General features: G+C 58.2%; 2 protein-coding genes and 1 long non-coding RNA gene across 3 annotated transcripts; 1 reads left to right on the plus strand and 2 right to left on the minus strand.

The window, feature by feature from the left end:
• Positions 1-583: 583 nt before the first annotated feature.
• LOC145716483 (uncharacterized) lies at positions 584-5456 on the plus strand. Its single transcript, XR_014139150.1, has 3 exons — positions 584-695; positions 3784-3851; positions 4164-5456. It is a non-coding gene; the product is annotated as an uncharacterized LOC145716483 (long non-coding RNA).
• A 203-nt stretch (positions 5457-5659) lies between these two features.
• On the minus strand, positions 5660-8769 carry SPMIP1 (sperm microtubule inner protein 1). The gene is made up of 2 exons (XM_006751403.3): positions 8057-8769; positions 5660-6242 (listed from the first exon to the last, which is right to left on the minus strand). Exons 1-2 carry the CDS (start codon positions 8475-8477, stop codon positions 6133-6135), a joined length of 531 nt encoding a protein of 176 aa, XP_006751466.1. The 5' UTR covers positions 8478-8769; the 3' UTR covers positions 5660-6132.
• Positions 8770-9032: 263 nt separating this feature from the next.
• ATP6V1F (ATPase H+ transporting V1 subunit F) lies at positions 9033-11574 on the minus strand. The gene is made up of 2 exons (XM_006751402.2): positions 11319-11574; positions 9033-9508 (listed from the first exon to the last, which is right to left on the minus strand). The coding sequence occupies exons 1-2, from the start codon at positions 11474-11476 to the stop codon at positions 9307-9309; spliced, it is 360 nt and encodes a 119-aa protein (XP_006751465.1). The 5' UTR covers positions 11477-11574; the 3' UTR covers positions 9033-9306.
• Between the last annotated feature and the right edge of the window lie 148 nt (positions 11575-11722).

Here is an 11722-nt window from a genome sequence, read left to right on the forward strand (position 1 = left end):
GCAGGCCCGAGTCTCTCTGAGACTTGGCTGGGGTCCAGGCCGTGGCTCAGATGTCAGGTCCCCGCATTATTGAGCTCGGGAGCCTTTGTCTCCTCCTCGGTTCTTGGTCCTCTCCTCTCCCCACTCCAGCAGCCGAGGAGAGGAGGGAGGGGACATCTGCTCTGGCTCCCCCTCCCCATGGAGCACACAGCCGCACCTGGGGGCCCGGGGCTCCCTTGTAGCCACAGGCAGGCCTTAGCCCTGTACCAGCACCTCTTTAGATGCCCTGCAAGCCTGGGCCAGCTCCAGGCTGCCCTGCAGCAGGTGAGGGGGGTAAGGCATTGCCTCCGAAGGGCAAGGCAGAGGCCTGACTCCATCGTGTCCCCCCTGGTGCAAGAGAGTCGGGCCTGTCCATCAGGGCTGGAGCTCCCCACTGTGTTGCTGGAGATGGGGCGGAGCCGGCGGGCCCAGCAGCAGGTAGGGGCTGGCCGAGGGGCATGGCAGAGGGCAGGGTGGGCACCCCTTCATGCCCTGGCACCCCCTCTTTTTACAGCTGCTGTGGGACTTGGAGCTGCTGACTGGGGCAGGGCTGAGGCTCTTCTGGCCCCCCTGGGCCAAGTTCTGCGGTCTGAGGGACCAGGCCCAGTGTGTACGGAGTCAGTGCGGCAAGCCCCATGGTGGGATGGGCGGGGGGCCCTGAGCGGCGGACCAGCTGGGTGAGCGGGGGGCTTGGCTGAAGGCAAGGGGGGTCGGTGTGACATCGGGGTGATGGTGGTGGCGAGGGAAGAGGAAGAAGTATGGGCTTCAGACACAGATGGGCCTGGGTTCTCTCTGGTCTGATGCTCCCTGGGGACCATAAGCCTCTGTTCCCTCAGCTACAAAATGGGGAAGATAATCGATCTTACACAAAGGGAGCACCAGTGAACTCATCCATGTAAGGGGGTTAACACGGTGCCTGGACCTGCAATTAATGACTATCTTGGTCAAATCAACGGCGTGGTGACATCTCGAAGGCTTTAGACACGGCTGCACGGTGGGAGGAAAGCAAGCCTGCATGGCTGGCTCCTGAGGGCAGAGGCACTGATGCCCGGGTCCACGGACCCTTTCCCCCAGGGCTGGTGGCTGGCCTGGCCCCTCTAGGAGGGAGGGTGCTATGGTGACTGGGACCTGGGACTGTGCCTCCCAGTTCTCAGTTACCAACTGTCCGAGGCTCTTTGGGCAGGTTGGCAGCCCTCTCTGAGAGCCGAGGCATCCTCAGCTGCAGCGAGAGGGGGTGTTAGCGGTAAGGGAGGGTCCAGCCGACCCTGTTGGCCGGAACAGCAGTCTCATCTCATCTGCAGGCTCGAATGGGCAGGAGCGATCCATTTCCTCACAAGGAGGGGAAGAGAGCAGGGTCATACATGGGCAAGGGTACCAGGAGGAGGGATGATTTGGGCCATCTTAAATGGTGCCTACCCTAGCCCACCTGTGGACTAGGGCACCCTCCAACTTTCCAGAGTTCCAGGCTGTGCCCATTGCCCCAGGCTGGGGACTCTCTGAGCCAGAACCATCAGCTTCCAGAGGGGTGAGTCTTTCTCCCAGGAAATTCTGTCCAGTTTGTATTGCCACACAAAAGGGCCAAGCCCTGGATCCTTTTTCCTATCTCCTTCCACAGTCCTGCCTAGGCCCTCTTCCTAATGCCCAAGGCTCCTCTTGGGGTCCTCACTCAGTTGTACCCATATGGTTGCCCCACAGCCCCTGGAAAGGGTGACCCCCACGTTCCAGCTCCTGGGACCGAGGGGTGGGTGCAGGGGCTGGGAGAGGCCGCCCTGGACTGGGCTCAGGCATTGGGGTGGGGGGACTGGCGGACAGGCTGCCTCCCCTTTCTAGAGCCCATGGGCTGCAAGAGCCGATTCTGAGGCAGCCTCTGACTCCTGTAGGGGGCAGGCGGTTGACCCATCGTCGGCCCTGGATCTGGGTGAAGCTAGGAGTGACGGAGACCCAAGGTGGGGGAGCCCTGCTATGCCTGCAGAGCCCACACCCCGTATGCTGACACCCTGGCTGGGTGGCCAGACAAGATCGGGAGGAGGTGGGAAGTCCTCATCCCAAGTGCCAGGATCCCAGTCCCCTTCTCACTCATTCTTCATCTCATACTTTTCATTGGGTGCCGAGGAGCACCCGGGGACAAGAAGTAGGTTTTATTTTATGTCCCAATTCCGCCTGTTCGGTACCAGCTGTCTCCAGCACGGGGTCCAGGATTCCGAAGCTAAACTGGGGCTCAGGGGAGGGAGTGATGGAATGACTGTGCGTGGTGGCCCAGGGAGGAGGGATGGAACGGCGGCACCTGTCACCTATTTGCCCCCCCCACACACACCAGGCACTGGGAACATACAGAGCACAGGATGGACTTGGCCCCACTCCTTGGTCCCTGTCACTGAGGAGATCACAGCTTAGTGAGAGTGCAACCATAAACAGGCAATTAGAATTCCATGGGATAGATGCTGTGAACCCTGGACCTATTAATTTAAATGAACCAGACTCTCACATTATTTGTTAAATAAACCTAGTTGAGCCAGAAGCCTCTAATTGTTCCATCATGCACGTGAGAGAAAAGCAAAGAGCCAATGCTTGTTTTTTCTGATTGGCAGAGATTTTTACAAGTAAAAGATCTCTTGGGAATACAGAGGCCTCAGTTACAACATTATAACCAGAGGAATAAGTTCTCTAGTAAGACAACAGATCAGAATTGTGAGGGCACAGGGCTGGGGGTCATGTTCAGTGTTCATGGCAATCATTTCTTTCTTTTTTTTTTTTTTTAATATTTTATTTATTTGTTTGACAGAGACAGACACAGTGAGAGAGGGAACACAAGCAGGGGGAGTGGGAGAGGGAGAAGCAGGCTTCCCGCCGAGCAGGGAGCCCGATGCGGGGCTCGATCCCAGGACCCCGGGATCATGACCCGAGCCGAAGGCAGACGCCTAACGACTGAGCCACCCAGGCGCCCCTCATGGCAATCATTTCTAAAGGCTTGGGAGTCTTATCAGACTCCTTTGTTCAAAAGACATGGTCACAAAGAACTTACCCATTTGGTTACTTTTGTGAATATTCACACATCCACATTGCATAAAGATGGAATATTCTTGTGACAGTTCTCCATTTAGGGTCTTACGAAATCAAGTTCTTTTAACTAGTTCTAGGGCTGCAGAAGGACTCTCTTTCCTGCACATCTGCAAGGGAGCAGAGACATTTCATTTCTTTTTTTAGATTTCTTTTGTTAATTATGAAACTTGCAGTTTTTAGGGCCGGCTCCAGCCTCAAATTTCATTTCCTGAGTTTCATTTGATTTTACTGTCAGCAACCAAGAAAGACCTAAGGAGGACTTTTCTTAATAACAGTAAAATAAGGTGCCTACCGTGGGTTTCTTTACGGGCCTAGAGGGGCCCACCAGGAGGAAGTGGGGTGTCCTTGTAAGGGACTGACAAGCCTGGCCAACAGGCCCTTCCCGCCCCCAAGGCATCCCCCGGTGGTTTTGAGGACAAGGGTGTGCAGGTCCCTCTGAGGTGCTCTGCCTTGGCTGGGAGGATGAGGAAGATGTGGTGGGCTGTTGACAGGCAAATCCAACAAGCAGATACATGGCAGGTAGTTTGAATAAAGGTGGACGGATGAACTGTGACAGCGTTGAAGTTCAAACACTGGTCCTGAGGGCATCCCCTTCCCCTTATGTGCTGGGGACTCCCTAGGCTTCTTGGTTCCAGTTCAGGTGGAATGTGTGTGAGGGGCTGGGACATGAGCAGAGCGTTCCTGACATTGGCCTTTCTCCCTCAGGTTGCTTACAAGACCCGAACTCCACCACCAGCAGTATCTTTGGGGACCCAGGAAGCTCTGAGTTCAAGGTGAAAGAGTTAAAGTGTTCTGGGCAAAGGCCCTCTCAGATTGGGGCTAGCAGGGGTGGGCCTGCCTGGGAGGAGGCTACCGGGGGGAGGTGATGTCACCTCCTATAGCCAGGTGGAAGAAGGGACTCTCACTGAAAGCACCTTTTACACCACGTAAAGTAGGCTGAACGAGTTCAGGAATCAGGCAAGGGCTGTAATGGAAATGAGGTCCACGGGGACAGCCACTGAGGTCTCCAGGGTCCCTTGGGGGGAAAGTGGCTGAGGTATGGGGATTCCCTCACAAGCCTGGGCCCAAATGCTCTTCCTTCCCAGGACCTGGCTCAGAGGGGAGAGAGGAGACAAGCAGGACCTACAACCCAGAGGCCATCCACAAGCCTATGGGGGAGGAAGCTCACTCAGGGAGCCCCAAGGCCCTCAGGCCTGCCCTCCCAGGGCCTGTCAGAACCCCAAGATCCCCCTGTGGGGCTGGGCTGAAGCCTGGGCCAGGAGAGAGCAGAACTTCAGAAACTGCTGAGGATTGAGATTCCTCAGAGGCAGAGAGAGGAGGATCCCCAAGAGCAGAAAGAGCGTCCCCAGGGTCAGAGAGGGGAGGCCCCCAGCGGGGAGAGCGAAGAAGTTCCTAAGAGACAGAGAGAGAAGATACACCAGGGTCAGAGTCGGGAGGCCACTCGGGCTCTGGGGGAGGAAGTCTCTGTGTACCCCAGGGAGGAGGCTCCCCAGAGTGAGAGGAGTGAGTCTCCTCAAGGTTAAAGAGGAAACAGCCCTGAGTGCCAGAGAAAAGAGGTTCTCCAGGAGCCGAGGAAGGAGACTCCTCCGGGCCGGGAAGTGAAGACCCTTCAGACTTCCCCAGGCCGCATCTCACAAGCCTGGGAGGTGGCTGAGGGAGAGGCGCCTACACAGCCCCCCGAGGAAGGCGGCTCCCTGGGCATTTCCAGGGATTTCTGCAGGTCCCGGGGAGAACAGAAGCCTCAGCCTGGGGGAAGGGAGAGCCCTGGCTCCGGGGAAAGGACCACCCAGCTGACGCAGGACAAAACCGACGGCGGGAGCCGAGAGTCGGCACCGGCCGCGGGAGAGCAGAGGGCCGTCCGGGAGCGGGCGCGGCCTCCCCTCCTACCCCCGAGGCTCCCGGCCCGGCCGCGGCTCCCAGGCACCGGGGCTCCGGGCAGCAGCAGCACCCCGCGGCTCTCCCGGGGCGCCCAGGGCTGCTGCGCGACCCGCACTGGCTTCAGGACCCGGAGGGAAGCCCGGGCCCGGCGGAGCAGGTGCGCGGCGGCTCCGCTAGGCTCCTGGGCGCCGTCGGGGAGCGCGGGCGCGGGCGCGGCGCGGAGGCCCCGGAGGCCTCGAAGGCCGCGTGGCCCGCGCTGCCCGGCCGGGAGAAGGCGTCGGCGGGCGTGAGCGCGGCGCAGCGGCAGACGGCTCTGCCGTGGCTGCTGGAGCTGCACCGCGCGGGGCCGGCCTGGGGCGCGAGGGGCACGACGGGCGGCCGGCCGCTGACAGCCGCCTCCCCCAGGTCTTGGAACGCCTCCGCCTCGCCAGGAACCGCCACTGCCGGGTGCACCCTCTGGGGCCCCCACCCAGCGCAGCCCGGCTCCCGCCACAGGCAAGCCTCCCGGGGGAAGGCGGCGGGGCCCCCGCGATCCTGCCCGGGCGGGCGGCGGGCTGGGCGCCTCCCGGGTCCCTCCCGAGTGCGTGCCCCGCGCACCCGCACGGACGCCGACTGAGGGCGGCAGGGGCGCGGCGGCCCGGGTGCTGCGGCCGGCGGCTCCGCCAGGCCCGCGGGGGAGGAGGCCGGGGCCTCAGCGCTCGGCACCGCCCCAGGAGGACGCGGCGGGGCAGCGGCGGGCCCTGCGGGAGCAGCTGCAGCGAGCGCTCCGGGAGAGGACGTGGCGGCTGCGGGCCCTCGGGGCCAGGTGAGGGGGGAGGGCGGGGAGGCCGACCGGGCGGGAGTGGGTCCCCTTCTCTGGGATGACAGGCCTCTCTCTTCCAGGAACACCCAGAACTTCCAGCAGCTCCTGTGGCCCCCTGGCGCCGAGGAGCCTTGGGCTGGAGAGGAGCGCTCACCCTTCCCGGCCCCCTCGCGTCACTGCTGAATGCTCAAAGGAAAACGCAAGCCGGCGACCCGCAGGCCCGCAAGGGCAGAACAGAGGTAGTTCCAAGAAAGGCCCAGAACTTTGCCTCAGGGCCTCGGAGGCCAGACACACAGACACACGCCGCAGCTTCAGCCCCACCAGGAGGCGTGTTATTTCTTCTTTCCTCCCCTAAGTCCGCTGCCCCGCCAACCTCAGAGCGCCAGGTCCTGAGGGTCAAGCAGCGAGAAGGCCCCATTCTTTCGGAAGAACGATTCAGTGCGGCACATCTTACAGGAGACCAGTTCTTGCTTCACTGGGGGGCCTGTGGAAAGATGTCAGAGGCCAGGAATGGGTCCTGGGAAAGGGAACCACGGGAGCCCTGTCTACGGAGCCCTAGGAATCTGCCTGTACTGTATCCACTTTGGAAGTGTGGAAGAATAAAAGGTGCTTCTGAGGAACACCAGCCTGGGCAAACAGCGAGCTGGCTGGGGGTCCAGAGCAGCAGTGACCGCAGGACTGGTCAGTCCGCCCCCTGCTATCGTTTCCGCCACCGCAGACTCCACAGAGCGGGTGGTGGGACCCCCAGCACGGCTGGTCACAGGGACAGACAGAGCTAGACGTCCCTGGGGGAGAGAGGGCTTCCTTCTACCTCCTGCTCTTCTGGGACTTGCTTCCTGCTTTTTTGGGAAAATTCCTCTTTTCCCCTCCCTTTAGGACCCTGTAGAAAATGGGGGAAATTTTTAGGCAAAAACATCAACTGTGTTTATCCCCAACCATCTGCCTTTCCCGCCCAGGCACTCAAGCGTGGGGAGAAAAACCCATGACTGAGTAGCCTCGTTCACAATTCATGAGCACAAGGAGCAAGGGACACAGCATCGCCCAGCAATCCCGCAACACTCCCAGGCGTGTTCCCTTTCCTATGCCATTTAACTCTGTATCTCCAACTACACCACTGCCCCCCACCCCCACCCCAGAGGATGACCTCGACTCTCAGCCTCACAGAAAAAGCAGACTCGGTCCAGAAGGGACAGCCTTCCCACCAACACCATCTCCCTACCCCTCTCTGTGCCCCTGCCTCTCCTGTCAGATTCCAGCATCTGGAGTTCCCTGGGTGAGCTCACCCGACCTCAGACTTTAAATAGCACCTACAGGGGCGCCTGGGTGGCTCAGTCGTTAAGCGTCTGCCTTCGGCTCAGGTCATGATCCCAGGGTCCTGGGATCGAGCCCCGCGTCAGGCTCCCTGCTCCACGGGAAGCCTGCTTCTCCCTCTCCCCCTGCTTGTGTTCCCTCTCTCGCTGTCTCTCTCTGTCAAATAAATAAAATAAAATCTTTAAAATAAATAAATAAATAAATAAATAAATAAATAAATAAATAGCACCTACATTCTGATGACCCCCAAGTTTGCATCTTCAGCTCTGACCTCACTCCACAGGGAGACCTCCATACACAGCCACCTCGCTGGCCCCTCCAGCCTGGTCAGGGCTGACCTGTCCTCACACCCCCCTCCCCCGCGCCCAACCCTGCTCCTCTCCATCTTTCTTGTCCAGGTGCTTGAGCCAAACACTGGGGCTTCACCACGGTCTTCTTTCCCCTTCACTCATTCAGTCCATCAGTAGGCTTCATTCATTCCTCCTCCAAAACATAGCCTGAATCTCCCTCGGCTCTACCGCTAATCACCCTAGCCCAAGCCACCGTCCTCTCCTGCCAGGATGACCCAACACAGATGCAGACCTCAGCTGCCAGAGTTGACTCTTTCCCTGAAAAACCCGTTACTTACAGAAGAGTTAGTACCCAACCAGTACCACTGACCGGCTTAAAACGCTCCGTGGCTTCGTCTCCCACTTGGAATCCAAATTCCTTCGTGTCACTTAGCTTCCAACCGTTGGGTCCCCAGAGAGGCCTTTCCTGACCATCCAGTCTAAAGCCTCACACGTCCCTTGCCCATCTCCCCCATCACTCCCTAGTCTCATCATGGAACTTGTCCTTATCAGACGGGTCCTCTTTACGGCCTAGACCCCCCCAACTAAAATGGACAACCCCATCCACGTCTTGTGTGCCTAGTGCTGACGGCACGGCCTGGCTCAGGGCAGGGGCTCCGTGTCCGTGAGATGAGTGATTTGAGAGGTTGGGGCTCACCCAGCTGCCAGCCGTATGTGAAGCTGGTGGTGATGGGGAAGAGGTAGCGCATCTCTGGCAGGTGCAGTTTTCGGGCGTGGAGGTAGCAGTAGCGGCCCTGGAAGTCGTGGGAGATGCCTTCATACAGCAGGGCCCGGGTGGCAGGCGGGACCGGCAGCATTTCTGACCGAACAGGAGTCTCCGCGGCAGGGCTGGGGGCCTCGGTAGGCACTGCCTTGGGGGCAGGTGGAGGCGGGAGTGGGGCTTTGGGGTGCAGGGTGGGCAGTTTGAGGGGTAGGCGCGCTGCAGCCTTAGCCTTCTGCTTGGCCTTCACCATCGACCCATACTTGCAGTGCCATTCACAGCGCAACATCTTCTCCCGCAGATATTCCTCCTTCCAGAAGTTCTGCCGCAGCGTATCCATGTTGAGTTGCCGCGACATGGTAGCCAGGGAAGGGGCAGGGTGGCTGCAGCTGAGGGCTGAGCAACAGCAAGCAGCGTCCTTCTGGCAGCAGGGGGCTGCCACGGACAGTCACCTGGCAACCAAGCCTCACCTCACACAGGGCCAGGGTTCTACTTGCCATGCCTTTGGCAGACCTCACATGCCTTGATCCAGAGGCAACCTCAGGCCAGGGCCCACCAGCTAAGAGCCTTGATCTCCAAACCTCTTGCAGGACCCCGGCTCGGTCTGGTATCACAGGCTTCTAGGTTTCCTGTGTTTCTGCTTCCATCCCTTCGGGTCAGGTCCCTTCCCAGCCCCAGAGAGACTGAAGTGGGGGAGCCAAGGGCCTGGGCACAAACCTCCTCCCATTCCTCCCGACCAGAGCTGGTCGCTGTTGATTCAAAGGACCCATCCTTGAGTCACAACCTCCTGGCACCATCTTTCTGGTCCAACTTTTCTATGCCCGTATCTTTGGCAGAACCATTTCTGGCCCTGCCAATCTAATCCCCCCAACCGCCTCATCCCATGCGTGTCCTTTGTAGCACCCAGCCTCAGTTTGGAGAGAAACAAGAACATTACTTTAATTTAACATCAACAATGACACTGTGTAACAGCACAGAGGGGTAGTGGAGAGAAGACACTCGGGCTTCCTGTTCCCTAAGCAGCCTTGACTTTAATGGCAGAGCCCCAGCAACATGGAAGCACCTCACCTAGGCTCTCAGTGGAATGGGAAGGGGCAGGGGGCTGGGAACTGGAAATCAGAGGCTCACAACTTAGAGAAGGGCTGATGGCAAGCCTGGCGAGAGGCTGCATGGCTGTGGGGAGGGCCCTAGCGCAGGTCCTCAGCCGTGAACATGCCCCTTGCCCTGCGCAGGATGGAGTCCTTGGCGGCATCATAGGGGTGCTCCTTGGACGGGATCTCCAGAACGGCTGGAATGGAGCGCTGGTGGGCGTCGAGTGCGTGCCGCACCATCTCTGCGATGTATTGGTTGATGAGGATAATGCCGATGTCATCCCGGTTTAGAAACTGCCTGTTGGGAGAGAGGAGAAGGGATTCGAGGACAGTCCACTCAGAGGTGCTGAGGCTGGGCTGCAGAGGGGAATGGGCTTGACCCAGAAACCGCAGAGTTCAAGGGCAAAGGTTGCCAGCTAAACTCTGGAGAGTTTCTAACCAGGATCAAATTCAAAAACCTAAAGGCCCTGGCTGTCAGGGTTGGCTTCTCCCTCCCCTGCTTGGAAGGCTCCCAAGTGAATTGGTGCTGAAGATTAGGGCACATGCTGGTGTATTCTGTATGTTGCAAAGAGGATAAGAATATGCATGCCTGTCCCTTTGTATGTACATGAAGAAAAAGCAGAAAGGCAAATAAGCAATTAAGTGTTTACAGGAGTGGAGGAGGGAGGTAATGAAGTGGAAAAAGACGGGGGGGGGGAAGATGGGAGTGAGACTTCTCAATGTTTATACCTTTTAAATATTAATTTGCAAACCACATGAATACTTTAACTTTTCAAACGAAACAAAAATTTTTTTTAAGGGGGCTGATGAGACCACTAAAGGCTTTAAGGTCTATGCTGATGAGGGTGGGGGATGGATCGGGGGGAAGTTTGGTGTGAGCCAAGAATACAACACAAGAGGAGGAAAATCATACTTTCCCCCAGAGAGAGAGCCTAGCACTGCGCTCTCCCTTCTTTGTGATCACCCATGCATTAAGTAAAATATTAAAAATCAATTTTATTGAGCGCTTGCTCTGTGCCAGGCACTAGAGCAGGTTAGATTTGATGATCTCTGGGTCCCTTTGGATAGAAACATGGAAAGTTCTTGGAGTAAACTCTGTCCTTCTCCCATGACAACTTGGGTCACTTTACCAGAATGCTTAGAGATCAGGCCAGTTCAGGGCCTCCCATACCCCAGGCAGCAGGAACCAGTCTCAGCCCGCAGCTCAGGGCTGGACTGTGTAGGGGAAAACAGGTGAGCATGGTTCGTCCCTGAGACTTGGCAACAGGGGCCTTAGAAAAGGGGTGAGAAAGCATAGGGGGCTGGCATTCTCACTTCAAGTCACCAGGACACCTCCTGGATTAAGGAACATGCCTGGATTCACACTATGAAGCTATCACTCGTGACCCAGGAGAAGAAATGAGGACTTCAAATGCAAGGTCTTAGCAGAAACTAGGATACTGTCCTAATATTCTGCCTGCTGTGCTCAGGACAATGGGAAATTCTAAGAGAGAGAGAACTGTACAAGCAAAGCGTGGACCTGGCTTAAGAGAGTTGGGACTGGGTTCAAATCCCCTCTCCCTCTCTTCCAAATGTTGTGACTTTGGTACGTGCCTTAACCTCTCTTGTAAAGAGGAATGATAACCCCTAGTTTACAGGATGGTTGTGAGCCTCTAAGGGACATGGAAATACAAGAAAGCCCGACCCCACCGCCTAGGTGTTCCCATGAGTGTGTGGTTCCTTTAGGGGTCAATCCACAAGAGCCGAGTGCTAGCAATGCTGGGGGTCTGCTCTACAGGTGAACGGGGGCGAAGCTGACCCTGCGGCAGGTTGGGCCGAGGGGCGGCGCCCGTCATGAGCTCTGTTCCCCTTCTTCCCTGACACACAGTCATGTGAGAGATGAGCTCGTGGACTTGACAAAGCCCGGGTTCCCCCAAGCCCCAGAAGCGAACTTGGAACACAGAGGCTTCCTCCGGAAGGGCGGCCGAACCGACTTCCTTGACCCTCAACATCGGGGTCTGGAAGCCCAGCGCAGGCCCCGCCCGCCGGGTCCCCGCGCCGCTCCCGCCTACTCCCCGCGCTCCCACCCAAGGCAGAGGGTCCCATTCAGGCCTCGCGGGCTACCGTACCGGAAAGTGTCTTCGATCTCATTGATGGTTGTATCCTTCTCCACCACCAGGAAATTAGGCTGGCGGTTCTTGTTAAGCTCCCCTATGCCTCCCAGCAGGAAGCCAGTCACCGTGTCCTCGTCTCCGATCACCGCAATTAGCTTCCCCCTACCCGCCATTCTCGCAGGCAGGTCCGCGACGGCCCGAAGTCACCGAAGCCCCACCTCCGCAGTGCACCGCCTTTTCGCCCGCACCTCCACCCCTTAGACATGCGCAGTTCACCACTCCGCCTCCCGGGACATGCGCATTAATAGTAAAACGGTCTCAATCTGAATACGCCTGCGCCATAAAGAGAGGCCCGAACCTGGGGACTACGATTCCCAGAAGTACGCGCGGCACCACGGGCTCACGCAAGCGCGTTCCAT

The sequence above is a fragment of the Leptonychotes weddellii genome, chromosome 12 (assembly GCF_054177405.1).
Source record: "Leptonychotes weddellii isolate Sample4059 chromosome 12, ASM5417740v2, whole genome shotgun sequence".
Classification (NCBI taxonomy): Eukaryota; Metazoa; Chordata; class Mammalia; order Carnivora; family Phocidae; genus Leptonychotes; species Leptonychotes weddellii.

Excerpts from the sequence above, each read along its gene's own strand:
- ATP6V1F (XM_006751402.2), bottom strand. The coding sequence starts at position 11,476 with ATGGCGGGTAGGGGGAAGCTAATTGCGGTGATCGGAGACGAGGACACG. Across the intron at positions 9,509-11,318 it reads GAGATCGAAGACACTTTCCG|GCAGTTTCTAAACCGGGATG; the intron begins GTACGGTAGCCC and ends CTCTCCCAACAG.
- SPMIP1 (XM_006751403.3), bottom strand. The coding sequence starts at position 8,477 with ATGTCGCGGCAACTCAACATGGATACGCTGCGGCAGAACTTCTGGAAG. Across the intron at positions 6,243-8,056 it reads CACATACGGCTGGCAGCTGG|GCCCCCCAGTGAAGCAAGAA; the intron begins GTGAGCCCCAAC and ends ATCTTTCCACAG.